This window comes from Papilio machaon, chromosome 24, assembly GCF_912999745.1.
Source record: "Papilio machaon chromosome 24, ilPapMach1.1, whole genome shotgun sequence".
NCBI lineage: Eukaryota > Metazoa > Arthropoda > Insecta > Lepidoptera > Papilionidae > Papilio > Papilio machaon.
In genome coordinates this window covers 3,608,663-3,633,272 of record NC_060009.1, presented here as the reverse complement: position 1 = coordinate 3,633,272, position 24,610 = coordinate 3,608,663, and the positions used below count along the sequence as shown (strand labels likewise).

Below are 24,610 nucleotides of genomic sequence, written 5' to 3'. Positions count from 1 at the left end.
AATAATGAAGTACTTATACCGGAAGCATTGTGATGATATATATTTACAGTGTCTAACAGTATTTTTTGGAGTGATACAGATATATTTATGAATCTCACTCTAAGCCTTACATTTTGTCTTGCCGTACAACCGAACATTATAAATAAAATTAAACATCATAAGGAATTTCACTGCCGTTACACTTGTATCAATACATTTATGTTTGACTGAAATTTGATGTCACAGCAGTGGAACTCTTCGGTAATATTTTGTTAGTAACATAAATGTATCATATAGCCTATTTTTAATATATTTCAGACGCATTCTACCTTAATAATTTTACAACCACACTTATTCTGCATAACCCAAGTCTCAGTCTCAGAATTATTTCTCTTACTTATATATTTAAATGTTACGGCCAGGTTTTATTTGACTTTTACGACGTCTAAAGTAAATGACGCCGCTAGGAACTGGTGAAATAAGACTTAACGAAGATATATTCGGATATACATCTCACTAGCTGTCGCCTGCGACTCTGTCCGCGCGGTATTAAAAAAAAACTTAATATGTAGCCTATGTGTGGTTTCTGATTATGTTCTATATAAATGCCAATGTATATAGAACGTTTTGGAGATACCTTCTAAGAAACATCCATTCATCCATCTAAACATTTGCTTTTATAATATTAGTAAGATTATTAGAAACATTTATATACCACTAGCGGTCGCCCGCGACTACGTCCGCGCGGAATTAAAAAAAAAACTTCCTAAGTAGCCTATGTGTTCTTCCAGACTAGGCTCTACCCTTATGTCACATTTCATCGAGATCCATGCATCCATCCATCCATTTAAACATTCGCATTTATAATATTAGTAAGATATGATTAAATAAAGTAATAAAATGTATTATTCGTGATTAAAAATAACTAAAATCTACTAAATTAATTAAAGTATGTATGAAAAGGCAGTTTCAATAAGTGCTTAGTTTAACTGAACAGTCGGACTGTTCAGTTACGACTGAGCAGGTAAAACTAAATATGGTAAAAATAAACTAATAAACTAAATTATAAATGGTATGGCTATAGCTCCAGATTTAATCAGCAAGATTGAGTTGCTAGTCCCTCGACATGCGTCTAAAAGATATAGTAGAAAAAGAGATATGTTGATGATTCGCCGTTATCGCTCGAATGTAGGCAGGAATGCACCTATCAATAGAATTTCACGTGAATTTAATGAAACGATTAATAAGTTATCGGATATAGACATTTTCTTTGATTCAGTGTCATCTTTTCTTAAAAAACTTAATGCAACTGTTTCCTTAAAACCGGATAAGTAATATATACATTTTATTCTGTTTGCTTATATTTCATTACATGTTACTAAATTTTTATTTTTTTTCTGATTGTCATTGCACTTTGTTTTGGATCTCTTTAGATGTGTATAAGTATGATGTTATTTATAGTTTTGTTTTTGTGGTACTCTCTTTGATTACATGAATGCTGTGTTTGCCTGTAATTGAAATATGTTTAAGATTACGCTAAGATGAAACTTATGTTTTAAATTATGTATAACTGTGTGTAACATATTTTGTTGGCAACCCTAAATAAATAAAAAATAAAATAAAAAATAAATGCCTGTAAGTGGCTTAGAGGAAATATTACTTTCAGTGCATCTACCTCCCAGACTGATTTACCTCCCGTCTGAGATCGTCACTCACTTCTTAATCATTTCACCTTTCACACAAACCATCCATCTCTTCCAAGATGCAGGGGTACACTGGTAGAGATAGGTCTCTACCGGTGTACCTCTGCATATTCATAATTAAAGTTCCCCTTGTCACAGAGTAAAATAGGCAAAGTTTAATATTATTATAAAATGACCAACCGGACAGGCTGCTACATTTTTAATCAAATTAAAAAGAAAACCTTGTAACAAACACTTAACATTTTATTAATTCAGTATAATTTTGTACTTTGTAGAAACTAAAATGTAAGTAAATTTTTATCAAAGAGGTCAGAACATTTTCTGTCGCCAACAGTTTATACAGACCACATTATTAAAACTTTTCGACCTACGCTTTGTTAACAATTTCGATGTACAAAAAAACTCAGAATGTGGTATTAATTCATTTCAATTATAATGATAAAAAAATCATTCCATTAGTGAGTATTTCCACTGTCTTAAAATTTATATGAAAACATATTGAACAAATTAAAATAACAAGACAGTAGAAACCAACTACTATGACACCCTGTAACCTAATTGGCCGACTTTGAAGAGTACGTTGCTTTTTTTACACTTGGAGAGTCATTGGGGGATAGTCTAATGTAGCTTTTCCCAAAGTGTATTCTGCGGAGCTCTGGGGACTCCAGGGCGAAGTCTTTCTGGGTGGTGGAGGAGGGTCAATGAAAATAAGTATTGATCATAATAATAAAATGCTAAAGTTGAAGGTTCTAGAAGAAAAATCTGTTAAAAGCTTAACATTGCATATTTATAAAAAGTTAGGAGACGAAATTAACAAGGGACGGGAATCTAGAGTTCCCTCAAATACTCCGCTTCCCAAAAGGATTCCGTAGTCAAAAAAGTTCAAGAACTTCTGGTGTAATGACTAGTAATATGACTAGATACCTTAGTGGTAAATATTTATTACAGTATAGCAAACTGAAAATTTTTAACATATGCTATATATATACCACATTATATCACGTTATTTAATGTCTAAATATTTAAAACTAGTTTTTGACCGCGACTTCTTTAAGGCGGAATTAAAAGAAATTTTAGTAAGTAGCCTATGCGTTATTCAAGAGAATAATCTCTGTGACAAATTTTATTCAGATCTGTTGAGCCGTTTTGGAGATACCAGCTAAGAAACATCACCATTTATAATATTATTAAGATTAAAAATCACAATGTATAAAATACTGTCACAAATATAATATAAAATTACAGAGTCTACTCACAATTTGCTAATGTTAAATAATTATTATATTTAATTAGTAACGTCGCCTTGAGTTCTGAAGTAAAACTTGCTCCAAATTCAGTCATCTGTGTGACTAAATTGGAAATTTACGACAGAACTTTCGAGCTTTTGGTGACTAAACTAACCAATGTGGCTCATAATTAATATTAGCTTTACCTAGGTAACATTAGCATGCTACTCATCTCTTTATATATAACTAAAGTGATTTGTTACTTAAATTTGTCTAAGTTTTTAAGTAAATGTTCATTTTTAAACCTTTCAAGTAATATACTATCCAAATACTCGTTTCATTTTCAAATTTTACGATAAATCTCTTAAATTAAAAAATATTCCAGATACATTTTACTCCCATAATTGGTACATGTAGTTAGTTATGTACACATTACCTATTCATATTATACAATATCACTTAATATCACGATTTATACAAAGATAACTGAAAAAATTAACTAGAATAATGGCCAATGTATAAGAGTTGACGTCCCTCTGTTTACATATAAGGCGTTCAATGAAATCCAAATATGCGATTTTTTTCTTAATCTTTCGACATTAAAATCTATTTATTTTAACCTTTTCACACTTGATCTTTTAATCGTTAGTTTCTGAGACCAAAATATCTGTATAAAACATATCGACATCATCGATTTTGAATTCAGAAACCCATGGTATTATTTTGACTTAAATGAGTAAGTCAAAAGCTGTAAACAAGATTTCTTTACGATCAAAACCCACTCTTTCGTAACGTATCCAAGAAGATCATTCAATGTGAAAAAATAAGAATTACTATTAATTGAAAGGAACGTCGGATAAATCGAATAAGGGACTTTTCCTGATATATTTTATGAGAAAATATTTATACGGAAGTCGTTACAGGTTTTTTATAAAACATATAATTATGTCCTTAAGGAAATCTGCCTGAGGAAAAGTTTGTATTTATAAAGATCAGAAAAGCTTGGAAGTAGAACTCTTACACGTGTTAGAAGACATACTTATTACATTATGTTTTTTATTTTATCAATAACATTAATATTTTTATTTACATTTAAGAACACATAGGCTATGTATTACGTTTATTCCACGCCGATGGAGTCGCGGGCGATAGCAGTATAGTACTAATATTTAATGAAGTAAAAATGTTTAAAAACAACCACCAACTCGAAGACGGGACGGCATGATAGTTTTAAAATAAAGAGTAGAGCTTCTTACACAATTTAAATAACATGCAAAGAAATTAAAATGTTCCGTTGTGTGTATGCTTTTTGTCGGTTGGTTAGGGCACAATATACGTGTGTCAACATTTGAACCGACCCACATCGTATATTTCTTTTTATTCTTTCATGACGAAGTATAGTCCGATATATCTTTTGTAGTATAATTCTTCTATCTGTAAATTCTTTAACCGTTTTCAGGTTCATTCAACCAGCGCAAATCCGTACCATATCTGTACAGATTGCATGACGTAGCATTATGCTACGAGTAATATGCTACGGTTCATTTCCCGCCCAAGTTTATATGATGTTTTCTCAATATTGAATGTGTTTTAAGATTGCTATGTGTACTGTTTACTTAAATTAAGCTTATTTTATATAAGTATATATTTAATACTGGATAAAAGATGTCGAAAAGCCCTTGACCTTTTTCTTTAAACTTTATTTTAACTTGAATTTAAATAAAGTTATCGCTTTGGATTTTTTAGGTATTAAAAATCTAGCAGTATTTAACTTCAATTTATTTTATCTTAAAATCTTAATCACAAGAAAGAAAATGTATAAAAAGCATTTATAAAAAAGCAAAGACTGCGAAAGCAACCAAATTTATCAAGAGAAAAAAGCTTCAAGAACTAAAGGAAAATTTAAAGATTAACTTCTTAAATAAGGCATCTGGAAATTTAAATAAGTTAAGAAGTTTAGAGAAATTTAAAGGTACTTTTCCAAGTATTCTCGATCATTTTTGTTTTCACCATTTTACTAATTGCTATATTCAGATATAACTATTACATTTTATCATTATTGTTGTGATAAGATTAATGCTAACATGCAATTGCAACTCTCCATTACAGACAAGTTGTAATTAGAAACAAAGAGCAAAAACGCACGAAACGCTTCTTTATATATGAACAAATTTAATTATCATCTCAGTTTATTGAATAACACAATGTAAGTACCGAAAACTAAATTAATTTATGAAACGATAAATTTAAATTATAAAGCATTTTCGGCGTTAGAATTGAATACACGTCCTGCATATTATTAATAATAGTAATAATTCGCACTTGTACAGTATCGTGGAGCAAGACTTTTCAATTACATCTATCAGTTAAATTTACGATGGCACGTGCGAACTGTGAAATTTTCCATTTAATGGAAGTACGATGTTGTTACTCATTTAATGGAATAATTTAATTTACTAAAGAAACCGATAATAATCTAATATATTAGCGATCACATCCCAAAGAACTGTTTTTATGTTTAGGGGTCCGCGACTTCGTCTTCGCCGGTTTAAAAAAGTAGCCTATACTATATACGCATGCATCAGCTAATTTATGTTCTTTCAAAGACAAAATCGGTCCAGCTGTTCTAGAAATTACCAGGAACAAAATAGGCCTCGCCGACAGACACACAGACATAAATTTCGAAAATTGGTTTTCCATTATCAAAAACGCAAATCAAATGTACGAAATATGTTTTTTTACGATTTTACATACAGACACTCCAATTGTGATATTCGATATTACGATAATAATTTATTTTTAGTTATATTTAAGGTGATGTCACCATGGATTTTAGCAGCCCAAACCTCTGCCCTTATCCCTATGGAGGGTCAGCACAGTATGTACTACTTCTCCATACATCTCTATCAGCCGTCATATCTGAATTTACCCCCTTCTTACGTATATCCTCTTTCACACAATCTATCCATACTTTCTTTGGTCTTCCTCTACCTTTATAGCCATCCACATTCAATCACATGACTTTTTTATTTATATGAACATCATCCCTCTGCATAACATGTCCAAACCACTCTAACCTTCTGCTCCTCAAATTAATAAATCAAATAAATAAAAAAATAAAATAAATCAAATTATAGAAACCAATTGTTTTCCTTTCATTTGTTTTAAAAGAGATAACATATTATGTTTTTGTACGGGTGTAATCCAGTAATCATGGTGGAGCAGACTATTGTAAATAAAATCAAATTAAAAGACGTAAAAACAAATACATCACAATAATATTTCTAATTACGTCAAAGTTCTATGAAAAACAAACAGTCGATACAAACATCTAGACAAAATAAATATCAATAGATTGAAACAAATATTTACCACACAACAAGATCAAATTCTAAGCGCAATAAGTGATATTTTTAGTTCGGAAAAACAGAAAATTACTGGCACAAAATTCCTAAGAAACAAACAATTCACACATACTCCTTTCATACGAGCAAAACGCGTTAAAGAAATGAAATTGTGTAAAAGAAATACGAAAAATAGAAAGATTTTAAAGAGCTTTTTATACAAATTCAAAGTATTAGAAAGTCAAATAATTCTCGCGCTGAAAAATAATTCTAGGGCTTTGTTCAGTTTGAGCTGGCTGCCCTGTGAGATTTATAAGCTTTGAGTTGTGTTCCAAAAGAAATTATTTTTTCGCCCGGTATTTTATAAAGCAATTAACGATCTTCTTTTGTTTTTTCTTCTTTTTCTAATGGCAGTACTTAATGGAGGTTAATCGTCATTAAAAATAGCCTATGTTACTCCCGCACACATACGCTACCTTCCTGTCAATATCGGTTTAGCCGTTTCGGAAATTATCCGGAACAAGGACTAATTTATAGACAAACAGACAGGCAGACAAATTTTAAAAAGAATCAGGTTTTTCGTTAAAAACAACGCAAATACATGTTTGTTACAAATTTGCTTTCGCTATTAAATACCGACTCTCTAATTTTATTAATGGTACAGATCATTTACTTTTGTTTGTCACTGACAATGACTGACAAAGAATGACTAAAAGAATGAACAATTGAATGAAGTAATCAATAGTTGATTTATTACAATCTTACTAATATTATAAATGCGAATATTTGGATGGATGGATGTTTATTTGATGGTATCTCCGGAACCACTCAACAGATCTTGATGAAATTTGGCATAGATGTGAAAGAACGCATAGGCTACTAATATTCTTTTTTTTTAATTCCGCGCAGACGTAGTCGCGGACGACAGCTAGTAAATTATATATATCTACATTTACAATTTTTTAATTTTCTCTTTATGAACATTTTTTCACTCAGTTCAAAATAATCACTTAGTAAGCGTATTAAAAGCTAATTACGAATTATGTCTGACAAGTTAATGGATGAAACTATCCGATCGTAAATTTTAATTATCGCAAATTATTTGTACCTAATATGAAAGCTTTGCGACGGAGAAAATGATGTATAATGCAATCAAAATTTAATAGATGCGTACATCGATCATTTTTTAACATTTTATTTAAAATATCTTTTTTTTGGTTCCTTTTTACGTTTTAATTGTTGTTAAATGGACAAAATTATGTTCTATTTTGGAGCGCATTTTCACGTGTTATTTAGATAAAATAAAGTGCTGATTTTATTTATATTATATTCAGTGTGTATTGCAAATTACATGATCAAAATCATCCAACTAATAATTAGTTTGTAATTTTGTAAATCAACTTAAACAACGTCAATAAACTTAAATAATAATACTAAGGTCACATAATAATATGGTGACCCTTTGCTCGTCTCAAACTTCCAATCCAATCTTACAATCCAATCTGTCGAGTATAAGTTTATACGACTAAAGACGGTAATATTTTCGCAAGTATTTAAGTTTGTATCTAAGTATGAAGGTTGTTTTCATTGTGACCACTTCAATGCTTAAAAAAATAATTTGAAAGATATTCTTTGGAATGTTATTAAGAAATCTGTGAGGCTTTATGTTTTTATTTAATTATTTTCTTTTATTTCTATTAATCTTTATTAAGAGATATTATTTACGAGGCATTGTTTTAATAATGTTGGAATTAAATTAAATTATTTCATTACATCGAGGCGCGAGATTAGATAGGCTTAGCTTTGACGGTATTAAATTCTCCTTCATTCTATTTTAGTTAAGCTGCGACAAGCTTTTAATAATAATTCTTATAATGAGCTTTCCCTATTTAAATCAATGTAAGTCCCTACAGATGTAACAGGATCTATTCGCTTCATATGAAACCTATTACGCCTTATTTCTGCAATTATTATATTCTGTATAAATTATGAAGGGCGGCATTCACGATTGTTCGTTGACTGACTATAAGTTTATGAAACCAAAATATCCGTTTAACTCATGTGAGTCATTTGAGGGATGATGAAATGTTTTATACAGAGACTAGATTTCAGAAACCCACGGGTATTCTTTCAAGTCTGTGACATTACTTTGTTTCTTTGATTTAACAACCTAATATTGTGTCGTTGCAAACAACGACACAATATTAGGTGACAAATCAAATCAAGCCACGCAAGACAAATCTTGCGTGGCTTTTATATGAGCAATACTACGAGCTATAATACTTCATTGATTCAGTATCCAATAGTATTAAATACAGTAACACTAGGGAATAACAAGTTGTTGAATCAAGCCGAACACAGCCAGCGCTTCTAGTTTAAAAACAAATTGACTTTAATGGGAATCCAATACGTTTAATAGCCCATCTAATGCCTCGAAACTTGTATCGTATTTCGTTGTAAAAACCACAAAGTTGTAGAATACAGTCTTTTAAATTTTAAGGTTAATAACTTGTATATTTTTTACGAATCTCTATGAAGAAAAAGAAAGTTGAAATATGTTTGATTCAAATAAATTCGAAAACTAATTAGTCCTATTGTAACTTCTTTTAACAATATTAAGTAACAATATTAGTATCTGAAGTAACATTATCATCTTCTTTCCTTTACTATAAGGAGGGTCGGCAAAAAAAAAACCACATAACTCTAATTCTAGTGATAGCATAGAATGGGTTGCACGAAAAAAACGTGAAAATACAAGATAAGCGATTCGTAAATTTAATTATCCCCAACCACAAAGGAATGGCAAACTCGTATCGTTTATCAAACGATGTCCAGTGCAACGATGAACTATTCGGCAACTCACAAATTCCGGCAAAGTTAATGGCACTATTTGAAATATCATTCATTTAAAAGTAACCAGTAGTCGAATGGAGATTTTAGCTTTTCGTTTTAAGCATTTTTCGTTACATAATAAAACACCAGGGGCGCTACGAGCGCTTTTTTGAGAGTACGTTTATACAGTTCTAACTTCTAGAATTTCTATTTTGGTTTATATTCTGCATACTTCGGGCTTTAATTGAGTAGCACGTTCTTTTGCTATCTCTTTTTTTTAAAAGAGTGATAGGGATGTCAATTACGTTTGTACAGTCAGTGAGATTGTTACAGTGTAGCAAGGTATCTTGTTTGCGCGGTCGGTTTATAATAAAGAAAACACTTTCTGTTAAAATTTATCTATTGACCGAATTGCCAAAGTAAATAGGTGCCGATTATGTCCGGCACGTAGACAACTTGACCTTGGTGCCACCTGTCGCTACCGGAAGTGACGTACAAATTCTCATATACGGATTAACAATAAACGTATGACATATGATCTTTTTATTTATACTTTCTACACATAAAATTATTTTATTAAATACGAAAACAACATAACTACAATATTCAAACGAACAAAAATTTTATATTTCTACATAACATACACATATATAAATTAGTATACAGATCTTATTTAAAGATATATTTAATGTAAATTTTGAGGAATAATAAATATTTTTTATTGTTTATTTAAAGCTCACGAAATATGAAAGCTTTATTAGAAAAAACATATATCGAAATAAAGGTATTCTCTTTTTTCATTTAATAATTATTTGTATATTTTATTTTCCACTTTAATTTATTTAATTTAATTTCCACATACCTTTGTATTTTTTTTAATCCTGCTATTTAATTCATTAATTCAATATCATACTGATTATATTCCCAATTGTCATTTTTTTATCTTTTCTTGAAGATATTAATGAGAAATTATTCTGAATAGGCTCAATAACGAATAAAATCGATTGTAACGTTTTTTTTCAATAAAGTAAAAATCTATCAATCATCTAAAATGAAATGAGTAACATATTAAATCTTCAAAGAATTTCAATAGTGATATATTGAAGAGATCAAACGACCCGAGATGGACGGTTCAGGGTAAAGTCAATATAACAAAAATACACTCGTCCATCATCATATTTACATATAAATAATAAATGTCCATTCTATTTGTATTCACATAGGACACAATTTCGATTAAATAATATAAAATAAATTTAAAACTTACCTTTTATAACCTATATTTTTCAAACACGAAGACAATTTCTCTTTAGTTGAAAGCCATTTTATAACCAATAAAACTTTACGATGTCACAGCCACAATAAATAAATATCACATTAGACAAAACAACTTTAGTTTACACGACAAAACAAAATAAACATCTTTCGTAAAAATTAGAAAAAAAAAATTAAAACACTTTTTATTGACTGAAAAGTGAAGACAGATATTCAAATTCCCGCGAAAATTGACGCGTCAAGCTTTTTTTTTGATATTTGATAGGTACGCACAAAGGCGTGCGACGCGCGATGAACCGTGCGCTATACTGAGTCTATGTCTCTGTCTCTGTGCTCTACTCTATGGTGCGGGATGGGGCCGATCCGCAGGCGCGATGCAACTTGACCTCGGAAACTTTTTTTTTAATTGAAAAAGTATACATAAGCTATAAATATATCAATACCTTTTTGCATGTATTTTCTTCGTTCATCTTATGAATCTATAAATGTTATTCACCGCACATCACTTAGTGTTGATTTATCATACTAAATCTACGCTAAGCGGCGCCCTTAGTGACCACTCAAGGACTCGTGAGAGAGGTAGTATAAGAATGAAAAAAAAAATTGCACATAAAAGCTCTTTGCTAGCTTTTATGCTTATATATTTTTACTTTTTCTTCAATTATCGTTTAGTTATGTGTCATAATTGATAAAATCCGTTTAAGACCAAGGGCAGTAAATACAATAAATGTGACAACAAAACCTTATATCCTACTACTACTATAGCCTATACTATAATTTAATGTAAGCCATTCTTTGAGTATAGAGAAAGGGACTAGGCAAAGAGCCGCCCGCCGCGCTGCTCTTTATACCAAATAAATTCTGCAACTTTTCGACGGAAATGAGGTAAATAACAAATTCACATATGCATATCATGCTCACGGAATAAGACATTCCCGCGACTTTGTCCTTGCGTAATTTAAAAAAACAACTTAGTAAGTAGCCTATGTGTTATTCCAGACAATGTTCTACATCTGTGCCAAATTTCATCGAAATCCGTTAAGCCGTTTTGGAGATACGTAGTAACAAACATCCATCCATCCAAACTTTGCATTAAAATATTAGTATGATGATACGATCGGGTCAATTTAACACATAAAACAAACACACAAATAAGTTTAGAACTATTAGTAGTTTTATTTGGCAGGTTCAAATGCGTGCGCTTGATCCTGTCTCTTAAATGTCAAAGAAGTCATTAAACGTCTCCTTGTTCTGTAATGGCATGCAGAGTACGCAATTGTTATATTTATGGCGCGAATATTAGTTGACAATGGGCCGCACGCGACTGCCCACTGCCCAAAAGACAATCAACTTTACATCGTATCACCCATTCATAACCATACACGTAATATGTTATCGTTTCACCTGTAATTTGTTTGTCCAAATTTAATAGAGTCTCGAGATGTACGCCAAAATGTTTTTGTTATAATATATTTAATACTATATGTCGCCCGCGACTCCATCCGCGCGAAATAAAAGAACGTACTAAGTTTATATGTTCTTCCAGACTATGTTAATCTGTGCCAAATTTCATCAAGATCCGTTCAGCCGTTCCGGAGATACATTCGAACAAACATCCATCCATCCATCCATCTAAACTTTCGCATTTATTAAGTTTTCTTTTTTGTTTCTTCGCAGACGGAGTCGCGGGCGATAGCTAGTTTATAATAATAAAACATATGTATCACCTGAAAACCTATATAAATTACCTACAGGAAAGAGAGATTATTAAACCTTATTTCCCTTTAAGTGCTATAATCGAGTTATTATCACTTAATATCTTGATAAAAGATTCAGCCGTTTTTCTCTTAAAATGTAATGCTCTAGTAATTCTATTTAATTGACCACATAAACTATGAAGTGTTTCATTTTCATAGCTAACAATTAAGAACGCTGGTTTAGTCACCTCTTGAAAATAAAGTGTTGATACCAATTATATTCTGTAATATGCATTATCGCTTTTTCAAAGATGTCCTTAGCAACTCCCGTTTAGTGGATTTTCGCAACAAATCTGTTCTTAGTTACCTTCTCAGTCTAAATTATGCTAAGATGCCATTCAGGAATGATTTGGACTCATTTCGAAAAGATTTTGCCGCTTTATTAATTTTATTTTCCACGACTGGACGACTTTTCTGAGTTAAATTGCAATATGTCCCAACGCCACAGTTATCGTAATACCTAAAGTAATGTAAATGCAAACCGTTAATCGCTACACCATCGGTACACCGCAAATCCATCGTCCACAGCGACCGGTCGACGTGTTCGCAATAACAATGATGTTCCAAGTGAACTCCTCAATTCTTATGGCACCCTAGTAACGTTAAGTGCCATTAATTTCAAGGTTCCTTTAGATGTTTTTCTCTTGTTTTGATTTAAAAAGAAATATAATAGAAGAAATAAAAATGTATGGAAAGGTAATCCATGTACATACATACTAATAAAGTTGAAGTGTCTGTCATATCGAAAAAAAAAAATATAAACATGATTTATTTACATAGGTGATAACGAAAAACCTATTTTTAATGTCTTTTTTGTCTGTCTGTCTGCATGTCTGTTTTCAAGGCCACGTTTGTTCCGTGTAATCTTCAGAACGGCTGGGTCGAATTTGAAGGGACTTGGACGGAAAGATTGATGCACGCGGGCAATACAGACTACTATTTAAATTCTGCGTTGAAGTCTGAAAGTCTGAAGTCGCGGAAACCGCTAGTCATATTAGGTTTCAATGGTATAAAATTGAGGTCATAAAAATTACAATATTAGGTACCAGTAAAATTTTATTTAGTTATAAAACGATATTTAAGTTATAATTAATAGCAGTTAGTTTTAATAAAAAAAATCAGCGTGTGTCGTTTACAAAAAAAGAAGTAGGAAAATTTAATTTTATACTCTTTCGACTGATTTGAAATACATTATTTATATTGAAGGTATTATTTTAACAATCGTGTAAATAATTAATTTCGTTCAGTTGGTTATGAAACACCACAGATGTTTATTTGTAAGTAACAATTAACTTAAACAAAACATAGAAAATATTTAAAAGAACGTTCGCCTAAAGCCAGCAATTTCAATATTTTTGAACTGAATTAATAATATTGCAGAAGTAAATAATAAATTGAGAGCAATTAAAGAGCCATTATGAGAAAAAATGGACCGTCATTTACACAGTCGCTCTTTAACTTTTTGCTGATATTTTAAAAAACAAAAATTTTGTGAAATAAAATTGTCATTTATTATTATTTTTTGTCAAACTTAATTATCTTCAAAGAAAATACATTATTTGACACTTTAATTTAATTGGATTACAATTTTGACGCGCAATTTATTTTAGAAAAATACCTACATTAGAAAATTCTTTTACCAAAATATAAGTTGTTTATAATTCACTTTATAAAATCAAATTTACACTAAGTGACTCTTTTAGAGACCACCTAATGTCTCTGAGAGGAAACGTAAGTGTCTTCTAATTGAGAATTAGGTTATATCATGAAATTTCTATTATAACAAAAAAACTTGTAATAAAAAAGAAACCTAAAATTAACATTGTAAACGTAACTTAACTTCTTATATTTAATTATACTTTGAACACGTCAAAACAATATAAATACGACAACTTCTATTACGAAACAAAAGTTATCGCGTACCTTTCACAAAGATGTCTTTTCATGACGTCGAAAAGTTTACTGAAAATCAAGTTGGTATTTGGAATATTTAATTTACTATTTAAGAAATATTTATTTATGTATTTATTTAGCTTTATATAAAGCTATGTAATAATGTATATAATGTAATTGTATGGAATCTATATAGATTCCATACAATTACAAGTTATGTTCACATGTTCTTTATACAATTTTTTTTATATTATTTAAGAAATATACGAGTAATTAAGAATTAAATTTTTTATAAATAATTCTGCAACAGTATGAATGACAATTTACATAATACTATAGATTGTTATTAGTAGAGGTTTATTTTAAGTAGTACATTCTAAGTAAGGGTAGAGTCTAAAGGCCCCTGTAAATAATAATTTGGATATTTTAAAACTAACTACCACGCACCACTCTAGTGCCACAGACACTCTTCTCGACCTACTTTTAACCTCACATACCGATTTAGTTGCACATTACGGCCAATTTTCTGCTCCTGCTTTTTCTCATCACGACCTCATCTTTTGCTCATTTAAATTGAAATCTCCTAAACATAAACCCTTAGTCTTAGAGAAACGCAACTTTGCTCGGATGAATACCGATCTGTTGCACTGTGACGCCCAAAAAATTGATTGGAGCGCGGTCGAAGCGGCTGCCTCTGTCGATGACAAAGTCGGAGAATTTAACAAATTAATCATTCAACTTTATGATAAACATGCGCCAGTTCATACTGTCAAATTGAAGCACCCACCGTCACCATGGTTTAATGAAACCATACGTAACGTGATGAAGAAAAGAGATCGGGCTTTCCGCATATTCAAACGCGAAAGGAACGAACTGAGGTCTTCTTATAAAGTTATTCGTAATCTTTGCAATAAGCTTATCCGTAACGCTAAACGTCGATATATTAACCAGCAGATTGAAACTTCATCTCCCGCTGCTTTGTGGAAATTTTTGAAGTCCCTCGGAGTAGGCCAGCAATTGCCTACGGATATTAAAATTAATATTGATCCCAATACTTTAAATTCCCACTTCACTAACATTTCTAAAATTTCCCCAACAATGAAATTCGACACCCTCAATGAAATTAAATCTATACAAACCCCTTGTATTTCGACTCCTTTCTATTTTGCGCCAGCTAGTGAAGACTGTATTAGAAAAGTATTTAACTCCCTAAAAACCAAAGCTGTGGGATGCGACGACATTGGACGCGTCATGTTGACGCACATTATTGACCAAGTACTACCTATCATCACACATATCGTAAATTTCTCCCTCACGTCTGGTACCTTTCCAGCACTATGGCGTAAAGCCCATGTGATACCACTCCCTAAAACACCTAACCCCATTCTACCTAGCGAGTACAGACCTATATCAATTCTGCCTTTTCTTTCCAAAATCATAGAATCAGTTGCCCTCACTCAAATCAATGACTTCCTCACTAATGCCAAAGTGTTTAATCCCTTCCAGTCCGGTTTCCGCAAAGGTCACAGTACTACAACAGCCTTATTACCACATGTATGCCGATGACCTGCAACTATATAGTGCTGCATCAGTCAATGACCTAAATTCTGCTATATTATCACTGAATAATGATCTATCTCGTCTCCAAAAGTGGTCTGAAGCATACGGCATCGTAATTAACCCACACAAATGCCAAGCAATCATTATAGGTAGTTCCCGCCAGTTAACTAAAATCATTACTGATGACATCCCGTCCCTTTCACTCAACGGTTGTGTCATCCCGTTTACGAGCACAGTCAAGGATCTGGGTGTCATTATTGACTCCGAGCTGCGATGGTCAGCCCATGTCAAAGAAATTTGTCGCAAATTCTATGCATCTCTCCATTCTATCATCCGATTTAAACACTTCCTCCCCGTCAAAACAAAGCTTACTTTAGTAAATTCCCTTCTTCTTCCCATTATTGATTATGCCGACGTTTGTTTTATTGATCTAAATACCGACTTACTGAATAAGCTTGATAGACTACTTAATAACTGCATACGATATATTTATGGCCTTCGCAAGTTCGATCATGTGTCGGATTTCCGATCAAAACTAAAATGGCTGCCCATCAGAGAACGTAGGAACGTTCGTATTCTCTGCACTCTTTACTCAGTATTAAATGATACAAATTACCCCACTTATTTAAAAGACCTCTTCAAATTCCTGTGTGAAAATCACGAGCTTTCTCTTCGGTCCTCTGATAATCTTTTACTATCCACGCCTATTCATCACTCGTCCTTCTTGGATAAATCCTTCTCTGTGACAGCTGTTAGACTGTGGAACGATCTTTCACCTAACATTAAAACAGCCTCCTCCAAGAATATTTTCAAGCGTCTGATTCGGCATCATTATGTTATGAGACTCCATTCATAAGAAGCCTTCTCGCTATTATTGTACTTATTAATCTAGAGTTCGTATTTATCTTATTCTCTTTCTTTTACATGTACAATATTTATAAATTTAAACTTACTTTTTTTCTAATGTATTACTGTATTACATAATATTTGTATTAGTAAAATAGTATCTTCAATTCATATCTGCCCTGCACATAATTATACTTTCCTCTCATATACCGGATGACTGGTAGAGAATGCCTTTAGGCATTAAGTCCTCCTTGTACTTATAAAAGTGCTAAAGAATAAATAAATAAATAAAATAAATAAACTATCGAGCCGTAAAACTTACTGGTTATGTACTGTTTCAAGTAGATTAAATCTCAATTAAATTCCATTCATAATTTGCTTTTATTTCTTTACAGGAGTTAAAATTTGATAGTAATGAATACGATGCATCTTACGATCTTGCAAAGACAATGTTTCGATTAGTGGGTCTTCGATTAACCCATAATGATCCGCCATTGGCAAGGTATTTTGCCCTTTCAACTTTAAAATAATAACTAATAATATAGTTATCTATTTTTTTTATAGAAGAAGGGGGCAAACGAGCAACGTACCGCATAAAATTATTTAATCCGACGCCCATGGATATCCGCAACGCCAAAGGAATCGCAGATGCGTTCCCGGCCTTTAAAATTAGACAACGCATTTTAAACAAAATTTCCAAAAAAGATACCTTATGCCTGAAAGACCAACTTTTTATTAACTGTTTCTTTTGGGTCTTTTGGTAATAACTCTTTTTGTCTCTCCTTTATTATAGTTTTTACTAATTTTTTATCATCTGTTTATTGTAGATTGCTGTGGAATGCTTTGTACTTATTTGAGGCTATCAACGTGCTTTTGGCGATGTTCCTAGAGCTCATTAAGATGAAGCAAACAGCTCGCGACGGATCCTTTATCGAACTATTCACTATGATGCCCTGCGTCGGTTATCTGTTAATTTGTTAGTTTACTTTTAAATGAGATTAAAAGAACATTTAGTTAAGTTTAGTTAGTTTCTTTCGCTTCGGGATAACTTGAGAAGGGCGTTTTTCTAAGTATGATTTTTTAGAAAACCGGTGTAAACGAGAGATTCCATAACACGTTTCGTTCTTAAATATAGAAAAACAGAACCTCTATCTATTCTTCCGTACCTTTTAACTACATTTCAAATCTTTCGAATTCTTTGACTTAAGACTTAAGTAAGTAAATTACGTAAGTCAGAAGACTAATTACGAACACATGGTAGTCTTTTAACGGCGCCAACTAGTTTCGGACCCATCGGGGGTTCATCATTAGTGCGAAATGCGGCGCGACCGCGAAGAAAAGAAAAGAAAACTCGCCCTAAAGATGGACCCCTGGCTTACGTGCTTTGTTTTATGATAACGTCTCATGAAAGTTTAAATAATTTACAGATTTTATGTATGTATATTACATTCAGTTATTAGACCATTAACAGATAAAAGATTTTCTTGCTGCAGTCTTTTTTTGTCCATGAAGCACCACATAAAATCCGTCAAAATAGAGTGATTGCCGTAATAACGTTTAATAAAAAGCCGTATAACAACTAAACCAAGGCGGTTGATATTGATAAAATATTCTTTCAGGTTTTGTGAAATCATATAAAATATTGTACTACCGTCCCGTCTATGAGAACCTAATCAATGAGCTTCGAGACATGTGGCCACAGGACGCGGTGACGAAAGAAGAGTACGATATAGTGCGCTTAGCACTTGTTAGACTTAAACGCAATATCAAAGGTAAATATGTTCTCATGTTTTGCGCTGGTATCTTTTTGCGTCTTATTCTAGGAGATTCAGACGCCAAAACAATGTAATTCGTATTCTTAAACGGAACGACAGTTGTGCAGATTATTTTAGTCAACTGAAATATAACGAAATTAATCTAAAAATTAAATGTTCTTTTACAGGTTACTACTTCTGCACATTGGCTCTGTTTATATTATTATCGGCACCACCATTTACGGCAATGATAAAGCGCACGATGGGTCAAGAAGTGCCGCTAACACTAGCATTCTCATACTGGTTTCCCTTTGACCCTTTCCAACGAGGCCGTTTCGAAGTCATAGCGGTTATACAAACATGGCACTGTAAGAAATATCTATCAAGTACATTATTATGTATTTAAATCTTAATTAGGATAAAGGACTTAATCATGGGAAAACGCTACTTTTTCCAGCAAAATATATGCGACTAACTAACGAACTATCGGCGGGACAGGATTCACAAATTTAAACATGCCCATGTCCAAGTAAAGTGCTTGGAACTAACAAATATATTAACAGACATAATACTGCCTGTCAAAATAGTTTGCGTTACACACCTTTTTAAGATATTGTGAAACGACATCGACGACCTCCTTTTATAAATAAGTTCCAAGACATTGTGAAACAGACCCTGAATGTCTTGTTTTAAAACAGTACATAGATTGGTTTTTATATTGCTTCCAGGTTTCCTCGCGCTAGGTTTTATGCTGCCCACAGACGCACTATTCTGGGTATTTCTGAGTCATATCACCACTCAGTTCGACTTGCTTGCTATTAGATTAAAGAAAATGTTTTACGTACCATTAGATAGACAGCTTATTGCGGAATATCCCCTAGGTAAAATGCCATTTTTGTTACGTGAAAAAAACACATCAAATGAACTGTTGATGTATTAAATTAAATGGTTGTTCTCGAAACAAAGGTTTCAACAAGGAGATCTTTTTAAAATATTCAAGAAATTTTATGAACAAAAATAAAGTAACCAATTATTTTAATTATTTTTTTTTAACCTTTAGCTCAATACAGCTTGGAATGTGATACGAATAACAACAACGAAACAGAGAAAGTGTATCAAAAGAAATTGGTCGATGTTATTTTGAAACATCGTGCCCTGATCAGGTATTTAATGTTTTTAATCCAATATTCAAATTGTATTCATTAGAAGTAAATTAAACGTGTAACAAAACCCTCCAACTAAGCATAGGTTTCTATTGCCAAACACTCGTACAAAGCAATATTAGCAAATCTCTTATTAAAAACTAAGCTATATCTTTTTTAAGTAACTATAAGGTGACAAACGAGCAAGCGGCCTCCGGAATACGCCAAAATACCGAAGTAACCGCTGCCCGATAACATCCGCATTTGTAGATGCATTGCCTACTTTTAATCAACAGAGGAGGAACGCACAGAGGATATTTCTCCTACCTGTGCCTAATCTCCCCCGCCAAATCCATTACTCTTCCCAGCATTTCCTTTATCGGAAATGGTGGGAAGAGGAAGAGGACTAAAATTAGGCCACCGACACGTCCTCTCACCAGACGAGAAGCGGAATTACTTCCACTTGACGCCTGTCTTCTTTGTGGTCGTGGTATTTCAACATTCGAGCCGGCCTATTTGTGTAAAAGGTGTTATTGCGGGATCTACCACTGTTGAAGACACTTGAAGACTGGGATAAGAATACCTATTATGTCTGATAGCTGATTGGTCTGTGTAAAGTTATGGTTATTATCAATACACTTTTTATTTTGCTTTCAACAGGATGTCCGGCGTCGTGGAGGAACAATTCACATTTTCACTTCTCATAAATTTTATTAATAGCTCTATAATTATTTGCTTCTGTGGATTCTGTTGTATGGTAAGTAAACAATCGTTGTTAAATAAGATAAAGTATATGAAATCATAATAACCGTTTGATCATTGAGCTATCATAAACAAGAAATTTTAGTCTATGTTTTTTTTAATTACAGTTTGTAGAGAAATGGAATGAAATCACGTACAAATTTTTCTTAACGACCGCCACTCTTCAGATCTGGCTGGTTTGTTGGTATGGACAAAAACTTCTAGACTCCGTGAGTAAATAAATTCCAATTCATAATTTTCTATTTTTAACCAACAATCGACATTATAAAAATTACTAAAATTAAATCGAATTTTTATTCGATTTCGATAATTGTTAAAACATGGAACTAAAAGTTCAACCGAGTAACTGTTTGCATAGTTTAGTATAAAAGTGCATAAATGTTTTCAGAGTCAAGGAATCGCTGATGCCGTCTATTGCAGTGGCTGGTATAACGTACCGCAACGCGTAAAGAGTTTCTTGATTATTATATTTTACCGGTAATATTAATATTTAAAATATTATAACAGCAGTCGCCCGTGACTTTATCAGCGCTAAAAAATGCATCAGTTACATTCCTTCCTAAGTCCAGTCAAAATCGGGACAGTCGTTCCGGAGATTACATGGAACAGAAGCGGAATTGTAGACAGACAGACAAAAATTTTAAAAACTGAATTTTCAAAGAGATCATGTTCGCAGACAATTTAAATATAATATTATGTGTTATTTTTCCAGTGCTCAAAAAGAGGTGTACGTTACTACGTACGGATTTTCAGTAATTTCAATCGAAAGTTATAGTACAGTAAGCAAATTACCTCATTATTTTTTTAAAATATTAACTACAAACTATACAGTTGATTCCATTTGGAATTTTTTCTTTTCAGATTTTGAAAACTTCGTGGTCGTATCTAATGCTACTAGTCAATGTATTTAAGAAATAAATGACTTTGCGTTATCTGATGAAATGTAACATACTTCAAATAAATAAAAAATTAACTTTGTCGAGATTAGTTGTTTTTCATTTTCCTTTCGTTTGTTATTTTAAACCTTTTTGTCCAAATCTATCCAAAAGCCTGTCCTTAAAATAAATTAAAGACGTGAATGAAAGTTTATCCGGAATAGGTAAAATTGTATTGCATTGGAGTCCATCTACATATCTGTAGAGTTTTTTTTTTACTTTGCTTTGGACATCACTTGTCAATTGTTTTTGAACTATTCCTATACCACTGATATCTATACTATATGGATAGGTTGTTGCTGGGAATAATTTATAATTATGCTGCGTTTCAACTTAAACGCGCCTATTAAACGTTTAATATTCCTGACAGTAAATTGTACAATGAACTGTATCTCTATTATTAGTTGAAATCACCACTAACAGTCCCTATCCCTACTGTAAGCGCCAAAAGGCCGAAAATCAAATAAGCCCAAAATACTGCAGTTTATGGTCTGTTCATGTATTGATGTCAATGTTGTATACTCTTTGCTGCTCATGCTCTATAGCCAGCCATTATCAAATAACAAATTGTCATTGTCAAAATAGCAAGCGCAGCGGTAGCGGCTTGGTAGCGAGTAAGCACTCGTTCTGTTATTTTTCTTTTATAAAACATCTAAAATTTGTGAACTTACAAACATGTCTAACAAAAAGAACAAAGAAATTGAGGTAGACGATAGTGAAAGTGAAAATGAAAACGATTCTGGTAGCGACAGAGATTCGGATTTAGATTCAGACGGCAATTACATCGGAGACAAGGTAACCTAAAAACACATGGCGCAATTAAAAAACATCAAATTACACGTTGAATTGCGTTAGAAAAGATTCTAAGCAAATGTATCGATATATTATGTAGACATATATATATTGATTCTTCTCAATTGTCTATCGTATTTCTAAATCATAACAAACGCTAACTATCAACAAAGATTAATGTTATTGTTACCGCGTTTATTCTTTGAAATCGTTACATGACCGTCCATAACTTGCATACATGTGTTATTGCGTGATTATTTCACCATATTTTGATAAATATCATGTTACAAGATGTTGCAATAAACACGCTAAGAAAGTTTAGTTGTGGTCCCATATGTCTTTTCAAATATTTTTGCAGTCCAAACTCATGGCCTCTCTTTCGCATCTCATTTTGCCCTGCTACCTACACCTAAAATTGTGTTCTATTCAGCATTTTGTGGTAATTTAAGAGCCACCAAGATATCTGAAGAAAATTATACCCATTGTTTTTGTCACTAAACAAGGGAGATAAGGCTTAGGAATAACATCTAGTTACAGGTATAGTATAAATACTTACTATAGCTTTGTGTGCTGCTGACAGGAACTGCAAGCAGACTTTGAGGGCCGCAACCCTGAAGACTGTGACTTCCATGGAATTAAGCAACTTCTACGCCAACTTTTTCTCAAATCCAATGTAGACCTGGGAGAATTGGCGCAGATTATTATTTGTAAGCTTTACAATAAATTATTAAATAGTTTTTGGTATAATTCAATTCTTATTGAAAAAAGCTTTTTATTGCTTTTCAAATTTCCTTTGTGTTGCAGTTTTAATGTAATTTAATTCACTGCATCAAATAACCACAATTTTTTAACAAAAATATAACCAACTAGTAAAAATAATCATATTTTAATGTTTGCAGCACAAAACTATGTAGGCAGTGTAGTGAAACAATGCCTCGACGATGGACAGGATGATGATGATGAAGATGATGATGGAAGTGATGGTGTCTTTGGAGTCACCACTGTTATAAATATTACTAAACGAAAAGTAAGTTTAATAAACATATTTTTAGCTATAACAATTTTTTTGTGAAATTTCACAACTGTGACAGTTGTTCTTAAGAAATTGTCATCTTTGTTTTTTCAAAGAAACAGTAGTAACTCAAAATAAAGTGATCTTGCCTGTATTTGCTTAGGATGAAAGCTGTATACAACAAATAAGGACTCTGCTGATGACACTAGCTGAAGAAAATGCAAACGACAAGACAAAAGCCCTGGTTAATAAAATTCTGTCGGATGACGATCGTCATGTCGGCCTAGTCATTAATGAAAGGTAAATCTTACTATTATAAATGAAGTTTGCATGTATTTATTGATAGTTGTCTCTCTGTCACTTCATAAGTACTAAACTAATCTGTATGAAATCTAGAACAGAGATTCATAAGAAATAACAGAAAAGCTAAGTTAACCCCAAAAAACAATTTCCTTTTATATTAATAGATTTTTTTAACAAATACTGTACCTTTGTTTTAGGATTCTAAACATTCCGGCGGCCATAAGTGTGCCACTGTTTGCATCACTGCAGTCAGAACTAGAGAAGGCGGTGAAGAGAGATATGCCATACACATTCCAATACCTGATATGGATATGTAAAACATATAATACTGGAGGTCAGTACTGTACAATATACATTTCGATAATCTAATATATAAAATTCTCGTGTCACAGTTTTCGTCACCCTACTCCTCCGAAACGGCTTGACCGATTCTCATGAAATTTTGTGAGCATATTCAGTAGGTCTGAGAATCGGCCAACATCTATTTTTCATTTTCGAATATATGCCAAATATGCCATAGTAAAAATACATACCTTTATATAATTATTATTTAATAATGTTTCTCTTTATTCTAGATGATGGTTCAGAAGTGTTGTTTGCCAATCAAGAAGAAAAGCCATTACTAGAGGAAGCTTTAGCAAGTTTTGAAGTGGATGTGACGGAACAGGCTGATCTGTCGCAGTGGGATTATGAAGGAGGTGCATTGACACCCTGCAGGAAGGTATGAACTTTATAACTGAATAGATTTCTATGAGGTCTACAACTTAATTAGAAAATGGTCTATAAAAACTAATAGATCAAGCTCCTTAGACAAGGTAAACTTTGTCTAGGTGGCAGTTATAATAAACATCTTATATATATAAAAGAAAGTCGTGTTAGTTACACTATTTATAACTCAAGAACGGCTGCACGCTGAACGCAGCTTAGAACCAGGAAACGGACATAGGATTATTTTACCCCGTTTTCTATTTTTCATTCCGCGCGGACGGAGTCGCGGGTAAAAGCTAGTTTATAATATATGCGAACATGTTGATTTGAAATTTGTTACCTAGTAATAAGTTTTAGATCAAGATTTGGGTTTTCTTATTGGATCTAATAATATCTGTTGAATTTCTTTATATAATAGTCATACCTTAATTATCTACAGTTGAATAATCGCACGAGACTTGACAACTCAAATGAACTAATTTCTGTGTTCAAGCTAAATATAATAACTTTATTGCAGGTTCTTATATTCGACGGCAGCAAATTTAACAACTTGGTGCGAATCCTTAAAGAAGAGGTGGAAAATGTTTAATTATTGCCTTAACAACTATATGCCATATAATTAAAATATACTATTGTATTTATACTTTATTATTAAATGTAAGCACACAAACCTTGTTTTTCTATGTATTAATACTGCGGTAGCATTTGTCTTGAGTTTTCTCGATTCAACCACATCCTAAAATGTTATATATAAAATTGTCGTGTCACGGGGTTCGAACTTGAACTC

The 24,610-nt window shown here is 32.3% G+C and overlaps 3 protein-coding genes across 3 annotated transcripts in view; 2 read left to right on the top strand and 1 right to left on the bottom strand.

Moving 5' to 3' along the window:
- LOC106720468 (soluble guanylate cyclase 88E) overlaps positions 1–10,497 on the bottom strand; it is a 54,056-nt gene extending 43,559 nt beyond the window's left edge. The window contains exon 1 of the mRNA XM_045684068.1: positions 10,352–10,497. The gene's annotated coding sequence lies outside the window, so the exon portion shown is untranslated. The remainder of the gene's footprint in view (positions 1–10,351) is intronic.
- A 6,803-nt stretch (positions 10,498–17,300) lies between these two features.
- On the top strand, positions 17,301–20,991 carry LOC106720469 (odorant receptor 85b). Its single transcript, XM_045684056.1, has 10 exons — positions 17,301–17,391; positions 18,035–18,187; positions 18,358–18,537; positions 18,898–19,050; positions 19,230–19,332; positions 19,972–20,068; positions 20,181–20,282; positions 20,462–20,550; positions 20,786–20,852; positions 20,935–20,991. The coding sequence occupies exons 1-10, from the start codon at positions 17,316–17,318 to the stop codon at positions 20,989–20,991; spliced, it is 1,077 nt and encodes a 358-aa protein (XP_045540012.1). The 5' UTR covers positions 17,301–17,315.
- A 643-nt stretch (positions 20,992–21,634) lies between these two features.
- On the top strand, positions 21,635–24,456 carry LOC106720494 (protein BCCIP homolog). Its single transcript, XM_045684058.1, has 7 exons — positions 21,635–21,803; positions 22,381–22,507; positions 22,700–22,827; positions 22,976–23,112; positions 23,313–23,449; positions 23,691–23,836; positions 24,341–24,456. The coding sequence occupies exons 1-7, from the start codon at positions 21,684–21,686 to the stop codon at positions 24,410–24,412; spliced, it is 867 nt and encodes a 288-aa protein (XP_045540014.1). The 5' UTR covers positions 21,635–21,683; the 3' UTR covers positions 24,413–24,456.
- The last annotated feature ends 154 nt before the right edge of the window (positions 24,457–24,610 follow it).